Source organism: Haliaeetus albicilla, chromosome 8 (genome assembly GCF_947461875.1).
Source record: "Haliaeetus albicilla chromosome 8, bHalAlb1.1, whole genome shotgun sequence".
Lineage (NCBI taxonomy): Eukaryota > Metazoa > Chordata > Aves > Accipitriformes > Accipitridae > Haliaeetus > Haliaeetus albicilla.
In genome coordinates this window covers 13,665,019-13,684,609 of record NC_091490.1, presented here as the reverse complement: position 1 = coordinate 13,684,609, position 19,591 = coordinate 13,665,019, and the positions used below count along the sequence as shown (strand labels likewise).

General features: G+C 36.4%; 1 protein-coding gene across 2 annotated transcripts in view; it reads left to right on the top strand.

Annotated features, from left to right (window-relative positions):
* Positions 1–19,591, top strand: part of PIGK (phosphatidylinositol glycan anchor biosynthesis class K) — a 75,077-nt gene that overhangs the window by 45,310 nt on the left and 10,176 nt on the right. Inside the window, exon 10 of one of the 2 annotated variants that reach the window (XM_069788990.1) lies at positions 6,807–6,882. The exons of the other annotated variant lie outside the window; for it this stretch is intronic. Within the exon in view, the coding sequence (XP_069645091.1) occupies positions 6,807–6,882 (76 nt within the window). The remainder of the gene's footprint in view (positions 1–6,806; positions 6,883–19,591) is intronic. 2 annotated transcript variants of the gene reach the window in all.

Genomic DNA, 19,591 nt, shown 5'->3' with positions numbered 1-19,591 from the left:
AGCTGAAACGCTTGTTTTGACCCTTTAACTGAATTAACTGAAGAAACTAATGCCATGAAGGAGACGTTGTGAGGAATTGCCCTGGAATGGTAATGCTCTCGAGTGTTTGCTTCTCTTCTTTGTGACTATCTATGTGGTAAACATACTTAATAGGCAAATCTTGCATTCCCTGAAAAAGGTAGGAAAAGGATTGATTAGCACACTTTTGGGGGAAGAGCAGAGTTAGCCATGATCTCATTTTTTCAAGCACTGGCATTTTCCATGTACATTAGTGCTTCTGGTGTTTAAACATACCCCATTCTTAAATATGTGTGAAGTTAGGATTTAGCAGATAGATCAAGTACCTGGCGTTAATCCAAGGTCTAATTCTTAATCTTCTGTAGTATGGATATGGTAGATAAATTTCTCAATGGCCAATTTTAAAAACTATTCACTCAAACCCGACATAGCCCATTTCAGCCTCTCTTTAATAGGAAACCTAATAACTTTCTCTGATGTGGTGCATAAAGCTCTGGTATTTTGTTTTCTTTTTATTGCTAGATGTAAGCATGTTCATGTATTTACAGTCAATAAAGCTATCAGTGCTATACACAGGTTTAGATTAATAATTTCAACCTTTCAGTCTGGGGTGCCTGATTTAGGCCACTGCTGTTATTTGCATCCTTTGGTCACATACTGACTGACTGATCAGCTGCAGTATTTCTGCTTTCAAGCCACTTCTAGAAGTGGGACAATTCGTTCTAGTATTTTCAGTCATACTATTCAGAAGTTACGTCTCAGACAAACCAGGCTGCACTTTAGGAGCAGCGCGAGTTGTATACATCTACAGCAAACAAAGCTGGTAATCCTCAAACCCCTTTTTCCGTAATGCATTTTTGTCTCTGATATCCTCTTCTTTACACTCTTCACACTCTGACTTTAATTTTGTGTAGTTTCTGAGAGAGGTGGTTATATATTAGGACTTATCATCAAGGAACAATAGTTTCAAAGAGGTGCAGTATTACCCATGCATGGATCATAAGCATGAAAGAATGTGTGAGCTGTCCAAACCATCAAATCTAGAGACTGTATAGGAAGGAAGAAATATTGGCCTTAGTCCTATTGCCTCATATAATTAGTGAATGTTTATATTTGCCCAGAGAGCCAGGTTTTATGGCTTGTCCTGTTATCTAGACTTCCCGCTCTCCTGAAGTGTCTTAACAGCCCATTTCTGCTATGAGCAAACTAGTCAGTGATCCAATGTTGCTCTTTTTTCCCTGTATTTTTGTAATACTTGCATGACATAAAATATACCTCTGCCCTAAAGCCACTGTAGCTATTCTGTGTAGCAGACCGTAGGCTGGATTAGCACTTGTGGCAAAATGTGCCACCTCTTGATGCTAAGGATTTATTTTTCTTTAGCACACGTTGACTCTCTAAGGATTTTTCCCATAAGAGCAAGCATACAAATATAAATAACAAATAAGATTTTTCACTAAATATCTTGACACATTTTACTGGATTTAGATTCACTTTCCACAGTTTCTGTTTCATGCTTACTTTCCTTCATCTAAGAGCAGTCACAGTGGCAGCATAAAAATAACTTTTAAATTGAATTTTTCGAGATCCTTCTCTTCTGCTATCTCTTACTGCTTCCCACTTCTCTTCTGATTTTATGTTTCTTTCTAGTCTTCTCCCTGAAAATCAAGATCTCCTTATGCTTTGCATTACCAGCTGTCAGGTGTGATGCCATATATGCTGATATGCCACTGTGTTAGCTTGCTTTGGCACTGTTGGCAGCACTCGGCTGTCATGCTCAATTGAGACAGAAAGGACAATTTCTTACTGGAAAATTAATTCATGAAAAATGACTTTTGTTTTTGTAATAGAATTGTTTTGAAAGAAATTAAGCATACAAAGACATTTGTATTACAACAAATTAGCCCTTAATTTTGTAAAGGTTTAAGTGTCAAATATAAATGAACTAAACAGTGAGGCCAGCTAATTTTGTGAAATTACAGCCTCAAATTACCACATGTGATTTGAGCAAAAATCCCATCAACTGAGATTTTTTTTTTAATTATTATTATTATTTGGTTTTGGTTTTTTTTCCTGACATAGCTGGTTTTGAGCAAAAGTGAATGCCACCGCAGGCATCTGGAAATTATCTCTGGAAGGAGAGTAGTAACCAATTGACTTGCATCCCTCTGTGAAAGGGAGAAGCAAGGTCAGGATGGTTGTAATTGAGATGATCTTTCTCCTGACCTGTTCTCTTCCTCCAACCTGCAAAAGAGGAGGAAGTACAACATCCTCTGCTGTGTTGACCTTTTTCTCCTCTCTAGTCATGGCCTTCCTATCCCTTAGGCTTTTTAGAAGAGGATTGCCTTTTACAGCTAATTCTGCCAGTCTAGGACACCCTATGTTGGTGGGCTACTAATCTTAGGGATAGTGTAAAATGAAGTAGCAGTTTTGCAGCAAGTTTCTTTCTCCTCGGTACTAACTGCCCTGATTGTGGCTTTTCTTGGATCCACTTGCTAAACTGACCGAGCTAACCAATGTAATTTTCTTAAAGACAGAATATGAGGCTGCTTCTGTGCTTCTAAGTTAGGCAGACTGATGTACTGTCTGCAGTCATATGTGATGTTTAATTGTTAGCACGGTGCCTGATACTATTTTGGCTCATGCCAGCTAGTTCTTTCCTGGACAATGTTTGCACGTGGTTCAGGGCATAATACGTGCCTAGAGTAGCCAGGTTTGGATACAGCCCCTGCTTTGGGGAAGAGAGTTCAGCCATGTAGGTGTGAGCTACGCCATGTTGCCTGATCTTACTGGTAGCGAGCTGTCTCTGTTCTTTTTTTAAAAGACTATTTAAAATATAGTCTCTGTGCCCACTTGGGGATTTTAGGCTCCAGTAGCCGTTTCTGGCCTTTTCTCAGGACAGAGAAGTCTTGACTTCACTCCTGTTCTTGGAGCTTTTCAGGATGGATGCTGTTTCATGGAAGCCTTTTTTATGCAGTGTTTCATCCTCCGTGCTGCTTATAGGGTAGCAATTTTTTGTTGCATCATCCAGTTTTCACCTTTGGTAGAAGGAATGACTACACAACAGGCTTTGTTGGTAAGATAAAAGAAGCAAAAAGAAATTTAGAGGAAGTTGCCTTATACCTGTTATACAAATGTTTAGACAGGTAAACTGGTGCTTGCTCTGAGAAATGAAAACGAGATCTGTGGAGCCTTCATAGTAATATAATTCTCTTCAAAGGAGTTTATATTGCTTATATCTGTTAAAATGAGTGCTGAAAGTGGTGTATGGCTAACTGACATAGTTACACTGGTAGAACTTAGCACACTGGACATTTTGAAGCACTTCAAAGCATTTTCCAAACTGACTGTATATAAGAACTTGAAAATTGGGGCCTGGAAGGTACTTCTGTCATGAAGTTCAATTTCCGTCACAGGTATTATCACTTGATAAGACAATTAGCAAGATAAAGCAGCAAAAAATGTGGTTTTCTCACAAAATTTTTATGTTTATTTGCTTAAAATAAAACATAACTTCTAGGGGTAATTCCCTTTTTTAGCTAAAAAGAATGTCACTAGTATTAGACGCTTTTAATTTTCCAACGTGTAAATAGCTATGAACAGTGAATATAATAACAGTTCAGATCTGACTCTTGGTCAGAACCATGAGTAGAAGTGGATAAGAATAACCCTAGAAAAATGTGTTGAAATATTCTGATAGTTGATCAGAAAAGAGAAGAGAGCTGGGAACAAAGCATTCAAGAAAACGTTTGTGAAGCCATACATACGCTCATGAATTTAGGCCAAAAAAAAAAATCAGCTTTAGGTTGGCTCAGTAGTCCGTGTATCCTCTTGCAGTTAATTTTTGTTAGATGGATCTGACTGTATGGTACTAGGAGGAGGTGCTATGTTCTTTCCCTTGACAAAATACCATGCAATGGCTTTAGATGGTAGTACTGCAGTATCATAATAATGAAGACTACATTATTATTGTCAAATTTGCAAAGATAATTTTCTGTGAGTTATTCTTGCACTTTATTTAGTAACCTCAAATGCCCAAAAGTTTTTAGGGATACACTGCTTTATCATACCTGCTAGCTCAAGTTAATGATTTGCTCCCAGTAGAGGATATAGTTGGGCAATATTTCATACAGCTTTTCTATCAAGAGTCTTGAGCTTCCATGCTTTAATTTATGCAGTTTCATATAAAAGATTGAGATACATGCTTCTCCAGTTGTGGAGGCTTATCTGCAAGAGAGAAGAATCAAAACTCTCTTTTGTAGACTTGATAGCTAGTACATCACTGAGTACGTATACAAGAAGTTTGTGGCATTTAAGCAAAAATTTTGAGAGAATGGTTCTGAACTTTTCTTCCAAAATACCTGTGTGCATGTGTGTATACATATTATAGGGTGGCTATATATATGTAGACACATGTAGGTATATGTATTATAACATGTACCTATCTGTATCTTATATTTTATATATATATAACATGTAGTATAGTTCAATTGACTTGAAGTTTTTTTCAGAAAGTAAATTAGAAAAAACTGAAAAATAGTCTTTCTTGATGTTGAAAGCCTATCAGACTAATTTCAATTTAAATCTAATTACTTTAAAATACATGTTTATACTATTCTCCCCTCCCTGTTTTTTTCATAAAGCTTCCTAAGGCTCAAAATTATCTTGATAATTTTTCTCTATTTTTTTAATCCTTTGACATTTGAAGAGAGATCTTTTTTTCTGCAATCATCAAGGATTGTTTGACTATGCAAGGGAATGCTGACTGTCTAGACAGAAAACATTGCCAAATGTACAAAGTCCTTGATACAACAGATAAGCTTTTTTTTTCTTTTTTCTTTTTTTCCTGCTAATATTCAGTTTATAGTTACTTGCAGCTTCAAGTAGTTAGTTTGGGGATTTGAGATACTGGGTTTTTAGGTTTGGGTTTTTTTTCCAGATTTGCAGTGTCCCTGTAAAGACTGTAGAGATAAGTGTTCAAGATATTGATGAATATTTTGTTCTGTGTACAGTGGTTTCATATCTAGAACTATGGCTAAGAAATGGGTTTATGTAGCTGGTATCCATAAATCAAGGTGTTATGTCAGCTAACAGGCTCCCAGTAGAACAGAAGTCATCTCAAATTCACACTGACTGCGGGTAGCTAAATACTGCTATGTGTGCCAGTCAGGACCCCACAAATGATAGAAAATAAAAAGGAAATGAATGGTAAGGTTCCTTCTGCATACTGCAGTGGAGTTGCTGAGCCCACTCTGAACTCTGATAGTTGTGTTGGACTATAACAGCAGTATATTTCGTGTTGCAAGTACAAATTCATCATTGCCATAATAGTCCAAAAAACTCTAAAAAACATGTAAGTAAATGAGCTGTTTCAGTAGACCAGCTTCAGTAGTAGTTCAGAGCTTGCTTACTTAATTTTCCTTAAGCACATTAAATGGTTTTAGATAGGCTGATCTTTGGAATATTGCCATGTTTCTTTCATTCTCTGCTTTTAAATTTCTTATAGAGTAAGACTTTCATAGTTCCTCATACTCTGTTCATTACAGATTTCTGGGTATTCAGGCTTTTATTTGGAGCTTAGTAGCATTTCAAACCACAACAGAAATTCAGAAATGGAAAAGGAAAGAGATGTGCATTTATTGTCCTCTTACCACAGCCTGTTGATTCCCAGTCCAGGGACTAAGCCTGTAGTTTCTGGCTCTTACCTGGCAGCCGGTCTGCAGGTAAATTAACACAGCAAGCGTGTATCATTTTTTACTAGAATGGGTATAAGGTAGTAATTTGAACCTGGAAAATAATGTCTTGGCCACAGTTTTTGTCTGAAAGTAATTCTGCTTTAACTTCAGAGAAAGGCCTTGTTTTCATAGGGATCTCCTCCTCCCCCCCCCCCCCCCCCCCATCATTTCTTGTAACATTAGTCAAATTCCTGTATTCAGAACTCTTCAGAAGGATTGAGGAATGGCTGATGAAAACCTTGAATGATGCTTTGAAAATGTAGCACTTGCTGTGCAGTTCCAGTAGGTGAAAGCAGTATGGTTGAAGGGTTTGAAACATGCTTTCATATTAATTTACTATCATGTAAATATTCTTTTAAGAGACTACTTACGGATTCTGAATTTTCAGTTGCAACTACAGTTTATTTGAAGTGTAAAGGGATATGATGCATTTTCTTTGTGAAGTATTCTACTCTTTTTGTTCATGCTAGTTCTTTGGCTTTTTTGAAACCAGTAGTACACACCACTGTGCTGGCAAATGCACAAATGTTTCTGGTGTTGAACTTCTACCACAGCTGAACACTGACGTGCACTTGCAGCAAAAATGGGAAAAGCTGAATAATCCCTCTTGCCTTTTGAGATGATCATATTTGAATTACGTTGGCAGGATTGAGTGAAGAAGCTTGTATTGTTGACGGTGCTGAATATGCTCTTTAAATGTGTGAGACTTTTTTTCTGTGGGGCTTTCAATCCAGCTTTCACCAGCACTTTGTTCACCTAAAACTAAATGTAAAGGTTTTATTAGGTTTCTGCTGCTAAATTTACGTTTTATGTGCTTTGGTCAGGGAAAAAATCCACACATTTCTGTTTACTATAAATTTATTATTTCACTCAACTTCATAAGAAATATCTTCAATTAAGATCTTAAAATACACTTTTTCTTCACCTTAAGCAAAATAATCTCCCAGATACCACACTTTTAAAAGTAATGTACCTGAAACTCTTAAATTTCAGTAATTTAACTTGGTAAACGTTGTACTAACTTTGATAAACGTGAACTTCATTTCTTCCCAGGCTTCCAAAGGATGAATTGGCAACAGAACCACTAAAATATGCTGAACAACTTCCTGTAGCTCAGATAATACACCAGGTATGTCTTTCTATTTTACATATTTTCTTTGAGAACGAACAACATCTGTTAATACTTAAACCGCTTTTCTAGGTCACACAGAATCAATGTCCTCATGCTGGAAGTATGTAAAAACAACATACTCTTGTTCAGATGACAACTATTAAATTATAGAAGTCTTATTCTGAATATGGCAATGAAAAGATGCTTGCAGTATGACACAGTTAACACTTCAGAGGTTGCTGTTAAAATTGTGTGTCTACTGATATAAAAGAAAAAAAATCCATTAATTTCTTCAAATTTGCATCTTGACCTAAATCATATTCCCCTTCCTGAAAACGCAGCCAAAGTATAGAATCATTGTTGTGGAATAATTGTAATGACGAGTTGAGTAGGGAAAACAATCTCCTCTCCTAATACAGTTCTGAATTAGCACTATTTCTAACTATAGCAGTGTCATCCTACTTTCTGCTTTGCACAGGGTTTTTTGTTTGGTTTTTGTTTTGCACAATAAAAAAACCCAGGGATTGAGATTTTGCCTAGGTTGTGCCTAGGTTGTGTCTTTATTTAAAATAATACCCTTCTATTGATTTAGGTAAACAAATGAGGGATGATGTGGACATCCGAGCTAGGATTGAATAGAAGGCTACAGTTTTTAGTATAGCGAGTCGGGTTTTTTTGGTTGGTTGGTTTTTCTTTTTCTTTCCTCCCCAGTTTATGGCAAGGAGGAGGAAGAGATCTTTTCTGTGCAGAAGATTCTATACTCCCTTCTTGCTGTTTTCTCAAAGTTCAAGGTCTGAGTCTCAATCCGTCCTGGTGGTAGATTAGTTGTCCAGTGTCCATTCACATGTCTTCTTATTCTTTGCTGTTAGCCACAGTGGGCTCTGCCTATTTTGTGGAAACACTCGTGGCCAAATAGCAACATAAAACTTGTGATATACCGTAAAACATGAGTATTGAGACTTAGCATCTCCCTTCTTGGTGATGCTTTAAAGAAAGCAAAAAGACCTGTGCTGTTGCAGTCATTTGGAATTTTCTCCCACCAAAAAACTATTTTAAACTTTGTAGATGTGAGTCCTGCTTCAGGGACAGGTAACTATAGTTTTTCCAAGTCAGGACTGCATAGGTCAGATCGCTGTTTTCCTAATGGTACCTTAGCAGTATGGAATCTTTCAGGTAATCAGGTATACTCTGAAAAATTGACCTGAAAGTTGGGGAAGATAATGATAGTTCATCATGGGAGACAAAATGGTACAGTCCATTCACTGCCTTGAGATAAGGAAGACTTCCAACCTGAAAAGTGGGACATGGTGTTGGTCAGGATAGCAGTAAGCCAGATAGACAATGTTAGATAAAGCTGTGGTTTCAGACTGAGCTGTTTTTGAATGCTTAAAGATCGACAGGAACAAATAGAAGTCCACTAAATGTCAAAGTTGCTTACAAAATCCTATTAGTATTAATTATTATTGTAGATCTTTCCAAATACCTTTGTCAGTCAGTGTTTTTAAGTAGTCGAGTTGCATGCTGCAGGCAGTGCTGGTTTTACCTTAAAGGAAACATAAGCTTTATTTTAAAACTTTAAAGTGTACAAGTCTTTTCTGCAAGATGTAAACACGAGGGATTTTAAAACTTTTGGCTGAAATGTGCACCTCCGGGAAGAATCTCTGATGTGTTCAGAAGATGGAAGATTGGAAATCAGGACCAGTTTGTATGTCAGGAACTCCCTGGTGTTGTCAGAGCTTCAAATGACCCAACAGCCTGCAAATGTCACATTTAAAATTCTGTCTTCATGCCTGACTCTCAGCATAAATGAATTAAACAGCAGAGCAGGCAGCCAGTCAATATGCTCTTAACAGTGAGAGTGAGCAATGAAACAGTTTGGGGGTTGTTTGGAATCAGTAAATAGAAAGTGCACAGAATGGCTCACCTAGAGGAAAATCTCAAATAGGAAACAGAATTAACCTTTAAGATGGTCGACCAGATGAAATGTCATAGTAATATTTTTACAACATTAGGTGGGTAAAAACCACGGAGGGTTCATTTGGCTACTGTGTGTTATACTGCAATAGAATATTGCACTGTGGAAAGGCAAAAATCTGTTTTTTATGTACTCTTATCTGTTTGCTGTAACAAATTTACCAGTAGTATAGAGCTGTGGTCTGTGCAAGGCAGCAAAGCAGACCCAACAGAATTACAAATGTCTTTGATGTAGAGAAGCAGAATAAAATGACCATTGTTTAGCTTTCGTGTCAGGGAGTCAGGCATCGTGCCCTGGTTTTGTATGATGGTGATGCCCTTTTTGAGACTCTAGGAGCTGTAATCAGCTAAGCATACTCTGCACCAGTGTCCTGGTGAATTAGCACTGCAAAGATTATAATGTATTGTTTCTGAGGGACCTGTGACAATTGGGACACATAGCGCAAGGGCCATGTTAAGTTTATATGAATAAATATCTTTAAGAAAAAAAGAAAGAAATTATAAGAAATAAAAAAATGAGTAAAAACATGAATGAAAAAAAATGAATTGTGTTTGTGGTTTTATCATGCTTTATCCAAATGGGTAATTGCTGTGTTTTAGTATGGGCCTTTGTTGTTGGTTTTGTATCACAAGTAAGATTACTTTCATGCTAACCCATGTTTGTTTACCTCTAGGCAGAAATAAAGGCATCAGTAATGTATCTTTATAGCATAAATATACATTAAAATTTCACAATGGTAGACAGGTATCCTAAATCAGTATAATGCCAAAGTACATTTTGATTTCAGTTAGTAGCCAAAATGGCTGCTAATTCTGTCCAAATTTCACTGTCAATTTATTCTCCTGAACACTACTAAAAGTCTATATGCTTTCATCGGGTATTTACATGTGATTTCTAACATTCTCTTCAGTACTTCATCTCTGGTATTTTAAAAAACAATATACTAATGAACAGAAATTACTTTTTGATTTCTAATCTGATTATTCCACAAGAGAATTTCAGACTTGGTACATCCTGAACTACTTAACAAAAGGAGACCCAGAATCTGATTTTGGGATTGATCTTAAACTTTATGGCACTAGTAGTAATTTATTATTATAGCAGTATAAAACCAGAAGAATAACAACCCTATAAAGTTCACAGTTCCAATTCTCAGAAATGCGTTATATTTAACACATTAGACCACGGTTAATTAAAAAGACAAATGTGAAGAAATGAAAATAAATAACAGAATGGAAACAAATACTAACATTTAAGCCACTAGTTTTTAGACACGAACCAAAACCAGACGTTTCTAAATAAAGGAGCTTTCTCCATTTTCAGAAATGAAAAGGAAAAATGTGTGCTTTTAACTGAAATAAAAAACCACTAGTGCTTGGTAAAGGAATGCAGTCATTAATATAAACTTCTAAAATGGCAAAAGTTAAGCTTTCAGAGGAATACCCACATAAGACAGCTTTTTTAATGAGGTTCTTTATGTACAGCTGTGCATGCAATGCTGCTACCTAGAATATGTTTAGAAGTAGTAAGGCCAAAAAAGAAAAGGGGGTGGGGAGAAAAAGGAGAAACTACTTTAATTCTGCACTTGTCTTTAGTTGAAACAGGTCTGGTGAAAGAACGTGCAGAAACTGCATTTGAGATTGTTTTCATTTATCATAAAGGATATTCACTGCTGGCCTTCCAATTCAGCAATGTATTTTAATAATTATTAAAAGTACCTAACTTCAGTGCCAGTGCTCATGCTCTGAATGTCCCTGTGTGCTACCATATTTTACCTAACTGGGATTTAGGATATTGAAGAGACTTAAATTGTTACAGGTGTGTTACTGATGGAAGAATGTTTTATTGATGTAAGGCACATTTCAGTGGATAAATGCCAGATCTCCTGATGTTGTTATAATTGAAAACAGAATGAAACAGCAAATTCAGACCACTATCAACTTGCATACTTATTTTAGCCCATTGTAAAATATTAAGCAGATAAATTAACATGCTGTTAAAACAGGATGGTATTTCAGGAAACTAACTTCCAGCCCATAGTGGCAATTGCAGAATTTACTTAAAATTTGACATGGCTTACCATTACACATTTGCTTAAAAATAGAGTTCCTAGGTATTTTCTCATGTAGGGGAATGCATGGGGGAATGTTAGATATAATTTCTAATTAAACTAGATTGAGTTTCCTTTTGGAGGTATGTGTAGGGTTTTTAACCAGTGTGTTTCTGTAGCCTCTCTGTAGAAGCCTCAGTGGAAAATGCCTTCTGTAATCTCAGGAGATTACGGGGAGATCATGCTAACCCTGTTGAGTAAATATGTCTCTCTGCTCCAGACTACAGTTGAGCAGCTTGCGTGAGCACCATTAGCTTTGCTGAGTTTAAACTTGGAGGACGTTACAGAGTTGCCACATCCAGTCTAGTTTGAGGGTATTGACTGTAGCCCACAGTAAGGGAAATAAGAAATTTAAGAAAGAAGATGGGAGGGGGATCTCCAGAGTTATAAATGCACAGGCTGATGGATATCAAAGATGACTGTAGAGTTGCAGTTCTGTATTAAGTCTTGCAAGAAGGTCTTTGTTTCCATAATTTCTGTGCTTCTGTAATGAGTTTGCCCCCCTCCTTCTCCCTCTTCCACCCATCCCTTTTGCTTTGAAGATTAGTTTTTACTAGTTCTGGGGACCTCATTCTCACATAGTAGGGGGGTGTTATTTTGTTGCATTTGTTGATGTTATTCCTGTTTCACGCTGATTTAATTGAGGGAGGTTTTCTTTAGCAGCATTTGGCAGAAATTGTTGAAACTATTTCTGTTGAAACTATTAAAAAATAGAACACACTATGGTGTATAGATTTTTTTAAAGTATTTTTTGATTATCTATAACATAATTTTAGCTCTCAGACTTAAATGTTTTCACAAACATTACATTAAAGTGGTTTTATGTGGCTTACAATCTTTGTGAAATGCTTGATGTGAAAAGTAACCCATCACATGCTGATACAGTCTTGAAAGCATAACTTTAAAATTCAGGATCACGCTGGCGCCTTGCCCATTGCCTTGTAGCTGCCCTTTGGCAGTTGTTACATTTCAAGAGGTCCTTTTGCGCTCAGTCTACATCTGTTTTGATGGTAGAGTCTTGGTTTCTATTTATGGTGTATAAAAACCATTAGTGGTGTTCAGAACTTTGGTCAAGTATTCAAGGTGTTTAATAGCACAGCAGTAGCCCAGATTCTGATTTTTTTGATGCAGACAGTAATTTTGGTTTATGGATAATAATTTATTAAAAGTTTTAAAGTACTTTGATAATTGATACTTGCATTTCATTGTGTCTTTACATGCTAAAAGGTTCAAAAGCAACTTGTGATACTTAGATACGTCAGGTTGGATGTGTAGAGTTTTAGAGTTATACGTTCTCTGAAAATCCATTCCTGTAGTTGTGTTTGAAAATAACTTTAAAGCATAGCTTGCTTTTTAAAACTCTGGTCATGGTATTCAGCTAGATGATGTCAGAGAGAAAATAGGAAAATAGGACCTTTCACCAAAAGGTCCAAATTTTGCTGCACCTGTTACCACAGACACAGGTCTTTTCAGGAATGCTTTTCTTTGTTGGAACTGATTTTTTCAGGATGATTGAAATCATATCGAAGATTAGAAAGTACTCTCACTTTAGAATTCAGTTTTATTTTAACAAAATACATTATGTGGCTACCCAACAAAAAGCCTTGTGTCATGTCACCTTGCACTAGGACACCTGCATGGTCAGGCTTTACTTTCGCAGGTCTGAGCAACTGATGGTGGCGTTCCCTTATCCCTGCCACTTCTTGTGGCCGCTTTGGAGTATATGGAGAACAGCAGCCTGTTCTGGTAGTGTTCATGTCTGTCTGTTCCAGACTAGAGGTCAGAAAATCTACTTCTGATGCATGTCATGGAAATCTCTAAAGATCTTCTTCCTCACCAGCTGACCTAAAGTCCTTTTTGGGGCTCAGGCATTCTGACTATATTCATGTGCAGAACTAAACCCAGGCGTGCTGAACACCTTTTGCTGAACCAGCACTTCGGATATATAGGAGTTAGAAATGAACGTGTTTTACTAAGTTGGGGGGTTTTTTTGCAATTTGTTTTCTTTTCTGTATTGAACATATGTTTGTGAATTGTGTAACCTAGAGGTGGTTTGCCTGCATTTTATAACTCTAATGGAAGTGGTCTCAAGTGGAATTATGACTGGATGTTATCCAGTAAATAAGAACTTGCTTCTTTCCCTAAATTATATCCAGGATGTCGATTTAATTTCTCTCACTGTTGCATAAGTTAGAGATTATTTAAATTTTTTTTGGCTTCCTTTAAATTGAATGTTACCTGGTAGAAAACTCAGTGCTCAAAAGGAGCAAAACAAAACTTTCTGTGAAAAGCTATTACTGCATGGTTTTGCCAACTAGCAAACCAAATATGTCATAGAGCAGCAAAGATATTCCTGCCAACACTGTGTGCTACTTGGCACGTGTGGGTGCTTTGAAATTCACTCTCTAATATTTCTTCTAATATTAAGGTTGATTAAAAACACTGTGAGTAGCAGAGTCTTCCTGTGTGTATGAGTCATGTAATGTATACAATGTGTACCTTTAAATCTAGAGAATGAGTGCTTAATTATTTTGATAGTACTGTTTTGTGTAAATAATAAATTAAGAATGGAATAATCCCCTGTTTCTCTGAATCACTCCAGGAAATCACCAAACACATTCTTGACTTGGTTGTAGATGGTACAGATCTTTACTGGCAAAACATTAAACAAGAAACATTTTCAGGCATTTTTCATCTAGTGAACTACTGCAGAGTCAGCAATGGTATTCAGGACCTTCATATGTAAGCCAGTAGTCCACACAAACAGTAAGGTTATCTCTCTTTTTTTTTTTCTTATTCAGAAATTAAGTAGCACATTAGCCTAATGAAATTTCATAAGCAAAGTCATAACATTCCTGAAATAGAGCATATTTCTGAGTGTAGCATAAAGTATTTTTGTAAAAGATTTAAACTGTAACATTTTTGATTTGCTGTTGTTTTTCTCATCAGTTCTTTCCAATCACAGAATATAATAATGTGGAGTTAGCATAAATTCCTGATGATCTGTTTTTACAGACAAGGCACAGCTGCTTTTCTTTTGTTATGTTTTTCATCTGAGCATGAGGGGAAACCCTCTGGAAGCATAGACCTAGTAAAGCAGTCTCTTTTCTTCTGTCTTCCCATTAAAGGACTGTTGTAGGTGATGACTCTCTGCCTATCCACCATCATTATTTTACTATTTCTTAACCACAGGGAAAGTTCTGCTTCTTTATCCCTTTGTTAAGCTGAAATATTAGATGGAAGCTCTTCTCTTAGTCTTCAAGACACATTAAAGATAAGCATCTTAGAATTATTTTTCTTTCAAATGCTGCCTCCCATATCTTAAAATTTAGCAGTAATTATGAGGAACTTAATTTCTGTAAGGATAGACTACTGAAGTATTCAGTCATGAGGAACTCTTCTTTTGTCTGCACACAACACTGCTTGGCAGTGCCAGAAAAGAAGCATGAGTGTTTTTTGTTGCTGACCAAGCATTACAGGGGAACTGAATGTAGTATTAAACTCTTCCAATTATAGCTGAATACAATGGGTTGAATAACTAAATGCGTTGAAAGGTATCTTGCATTAGGAACCTGAACAGTTAGTTGTGGGGTTCTTGTTTTTTTAACCATTTCCTACTAGAAATACCACACTGAACGTTTTCTGTAAGCTAAGAAAGGGAAACTTTGCCATGGCCTGTTCCAGCTGCCCAGAGACATTGGAGTTGGAGGATGGTATCTTTTTCTTGCCAGAAATGTTGCATGCATGGTCCAGCCTCTCTTCCCTGTCTGTGCATTAAAACATATAACTTGACCTCCTTCGTTGCATTGTTTTAAAAATGAAAGCAAAGTATATTTTAAAAACAATAAATTATCTCTTTTTTTTTTTTTTCCATTACACAGCTCTGTTGAGAACAGTTAGTTGAGCAGTTATCAAAATGTTCTGTTTGATGTGCATGTACATTATTAGCTTGTCTGGGCATCAGTAGGGACCAGTCTCTGCTGTCATGTCTTGGAATGTGAATTTGTCACTTCTTCACAGAAGTGGTACCCAGCAAGGTGACGGTAACCCCTAGACCATGCACTCCCTCAAATAGTCACCTCTTCAGGGAGATGCAACTGATGCAGTGTTTTCAAAATGACCATTTTAGCCTGTGCAGATCTTGCAGTTTGGACAAAGAAGTATAGCACCAAACTGCTCAGTATTCTGAGGTCACCTCTCCTTTCTTCTTTCCCTGACCTATGAAAACCTTTACATTTAAAGGTTGGCATTGTATCTTCATTCTTTGGCACAGGATGGGAGATTAGTTTGACAGGCAGCTTGGAATAATTTAACTAGGGGCTGCCCCTCAAGTAGCCACACTCCACTGTCCCCCATTCTTGTTAGAGTCCTCTGCTCATTAAGCACAGCAGTGAGCTGAAAGCTACTGCTTTAAAAAAAAAAAAAAAAAAAAAAAAAGGCATTTTTCAGCCTTGCTGGGTATGTGACTACAGAACTTCAAAAGCCAACTAGAATGCGTAGTATCAGCCAAAACTGATAAAGTGTATGTATATTTGATAAAGTATATGTATATTCCCTGAAAACTTTTGTTTATATTTATATTTCTCATGAGCAGCTGAGAGAGTGTGAAAATAATTGTTCCTCTGGAAAGTTGAAATAAATTTAAGGCTTTTGCGCATATCATGGGAGTGCTCAGTTTGCCCTTGAAAATACTGGTAATATGAGGCATTATATGTGAACATAGCATCATCCATTTCATGGATTATGAGACATCAGTTTCATACCCACCAGCATACAGAATTGTCAGGCATACTATTAAAAAAATATATGAAAAGATACCCTGGCTCTGTAGTTGCTGTAATTGTTAGAGGTGCCATGTTGGATTTGCAGCTTCTTTAAGAGGTAATTCCTGTAATCGTTTCTTTTTAATAAGCACTATCTAAGATGTAAAATGAAGGCAGAGGTTCAGGAAGGGACTGTAATGTGCCAGGCTTTATAGAGTGCTGTAGATCTTTGTGGTTTACTCATCTGGACTTCAAATAACTGCATGTGAAGGGTCAGTAGTAGCTGTATTACCATGAACTCTAAAACTTTTATTTTTTTATGTTCAAAAAAATGATTTGTGCTTTTTTGCAGCTGAATCAGCCATGTGTTTGAAGATCCTGTATGCACAAACCTTTCAATATGCACTATTGTTCTTTCTATGTCTTTGTTTTGGCTTTGGACTGATTGTGCCATGATCCCCTTTTGTTGTGCTTTACAACCTGCTCACAACTGTGATTTTAAGACTGTGGTTACTGTTTCTTGTGCTGTAGCTATGCTCAGAGCTTTACAGAAAGAGACAGGTTCAAAAATGCTTAGAGCTTAAAGTAAACTTCACATAGCATGTTGGCAAAAAAGCAAAACAAGGTTAACAGTGAGAGATTCTGGTTTGTAGACTAAGGCCGTAAAGGACCGCTATGTTAATCTTTTCTGACTTCCTGCACAAATTACATAGATACTTTATTTATATTGTCCCTTCTTTGTGGCTATATTGAAATCAGGAAGGATAACTAGAAAAGGGAGTGAGTAGAAGTTGGTAGATATTTAATCAAAATATTGTAATTATGGGGGGAATATAAATGAAGAGGACAATTATGGCATGTTAGTACATGTACGTGATTACAGAAAGTATGCACAATATTACAGCTGTTATTGAAGAAGCAGTATGTATGCGTCCCATGGGTCTCAATTGCTAATGTCGTGTGAATTGTTGTACAGTGCTATAGATAAAATATCAATAGCTATCTTGCTTTCTTTTGGGCAGCTGATATTAGAACTGCTGCTGTTGCTGCAAATGTAAGGAGGTTATTTTTAAGTGAGTTCTGTGGTTTGAGACTCTTTGCTCTCCTTTGTGTCATAATAAGCTTGCCTAATGTCAGAGCTTTTTTGCTAAAATTATCTCTCCAGCCATTTTCACTCTCAACATTGTAGTCCTCTATTAAGCATATAATTCACTTTTTTCATCATTCTCTGCTTCCGTGAGATTTTTTGTGATACACTGGTCTGCATTCATTTGCATTTGTCATTTATAAGCCTGGATTCTTAGATGTTCTGAGTCTTTTTGGATTTGTCTGCACTGGGTCCCATTTATTTGCTGTTTCTTCAAATATTGGAAAAGTGAATAATATTTAGGTCACTGTGGTGAGTTGTCTCCAGTGGGGATAACTGAATAGGTTTTCAGTGCATAATGGTATGCAAATAATATACCTCTGCCTCACATGGGAATAGACTAAATATATGCACAAGCTTTCTGTGACCTTAATAGGTTTGTAGGCACCATAATACACCATGTACTGCTGTAGTATAGTATCTGAAGTACAAATACTTCAACTGTGGTTCAGGGCAAAGAAATGTATGAAAAAAACTCTGTGAATTTAGTATGTGATCCACACACCTTACGGTGTATGGAAGTGTATAACAGTGATGTAGCTGATTCACTTTTGTAACGTAAGCAGTAGGTTTTAATAATAATCACCCTTAATTAATAAAACAGAAGATGTTTAATGTCTTATGCCTAGAACATGACAATTCATTACATTGGTAGAGTGTTTTCATGCATGATGCAAGATGAAACTGAAAAACATACAGTAAAATGATAAATAAGTTATTCCATTAGACTGTTTTTATGTTTATGATGTTTCACATGTAAAAGTACCTTTTAAAAATTTTGTTTCTTTTTAGTCTTATTTTTATTACAGGTTCTAGAGCAATTCTGGAAACAGATGCTGCATTTAAACAAGCTTTGCTTTAGTGAAGCTCTCTGTGCAAGAGAATGCATTCTTCCTAAAACTTAATTTTACTTAAATTAACTTGTATTTCCACTGAGGGTGGCTTATATTAAGCACAAAGGGAGGCTTAGTGGTTTAGAGTTCCATCAAATAAACTGCATGACTAAAAAGAGAAGATGCCAAGCCTCACACTCTTGTACTTGAAAGTATTGTGCTCTCTCTCATGGGAACTTGAGATTAGAGAAATTATAAAGGCTTTGCATAAAAACGGGGAGTTAGAATTAATTTTTGCTTAAGCAGGAAAGTGTCAAAAGCCTATTATGGTAATTTTTCAATTTTGTCTTAACTGTTCACATATTTTAAAATAGTTGTACAATTGAGTGGAGGCATAATTGATGTGTTGTGGTTTCTTTTTTTTTTTTCCTTGGGCCATCATAAAACATAGCTTAGGTGCACTTAGGCTTGGAAGAAGTAGGTGTGCTAATTAAATAGATGAAAATTTTCATATCATAGTGAGAAAATTTGCCTAATGGATTGGAATAGTATTCTAAGAATGGTTCCCCTATTTTTAATTACATCCAAGTACCAAATATCAATATTACATGAAGACAATTAAACCACAAAAACCTTAGTGAGAAAGCGTAATTCCTACCAGTAGAATTTTGGGGTTGTAGAGACTATCATGTTCATTATTATTATAGTAAACAGTAGCAGTAGAAGTCTACATGAAAAAAAATGTTAATAACTTTATTCATTGTCTTTTAATGTAAATTAAAAGCTGAAAATATCATGGAAAGAAGAGCTACTGCTACATTTATTTTGTTAATCTTTACTGAATTAAAAATTTATAAATCTTGTCTGTATCATAACAGCCTATAAAGTGCTAGGGTACTAATTTAAAATTTATGCTTGACCTAAAATAAATTTTAGGACTTCCCTAATTACAGGAAAACTGGTTTAGCAAAACCTTTTAATGGCAAGTTAGATCACTTTTTCTTTTAGTAAATACAGTATTTAACAGAAGAAATACTGTTCCAGAGTTGCTTTCATTTTGGTGATCAGTTTTGCTTGTTCCGTAGGAGGAGTCTTTGGTGGAACAAGCTTTGCATTTGGAATGAGACTTACTGGCAAATATGAAAGTAAGCAAAACTCCTAGGTGGTCATTGATTAGTAAGACTTTTGTTTTTATATGCAGGGAAGGGGCTTCTTCCTAGCTTTCAGCTAATTTTTCTGCAGAAGCCTCTTTGGGCTATGAAAGAGCTGCCTTTGGCATCCCCAAATTATGCCCCACTTCCTAGAATTTTTGTGGCTTTGTCTGCAGTAGAAACTGGTGAAAAGACAGAGATTTGCTGTATTACGGGGATGTGGTATATTCTGCTTTTATCACTTTTCCTGACGGTGCTGAATGACTTCCATCAAGACCCACTTTCAGTTTCTCTTAACGTGTACCTTTGAGTGGTCGGAGTCTTCTTTAGCTCTTCTCTCTCCAAAAGCTGTGAACGGGAACTACCCGACTAAAAGTAAAATATGGCCATGCAGTTTTTGTGAAATGAGGCCTGGATAGGAGGGTCAGCATCCATTCTGGCTGTTAAATTAGTTCTCCAGTTTACAGGTTTCTGGTGTTTTGTATTTGTGTCCCTGGAATAATAATGCCAGGAATAAGAAAGCCAAGTGCATGCATGGTTGTGTGTGGAGTGGAGGGAAAGGAGGTGATGCTGTTAGATCCTTAGACAAAGGGTATAAGTATTTGTTAGTCTTTATTTTATTGCTTAATACTGATTGTACCAGGCATAGAAACAACATTAGTGTGTGCATAAGCACATGTGTGATTTGAGTGCAAGACTAAATTCTTGACTTAGTTTGTGTTACCTGTCACTAAATATATGTAGGATC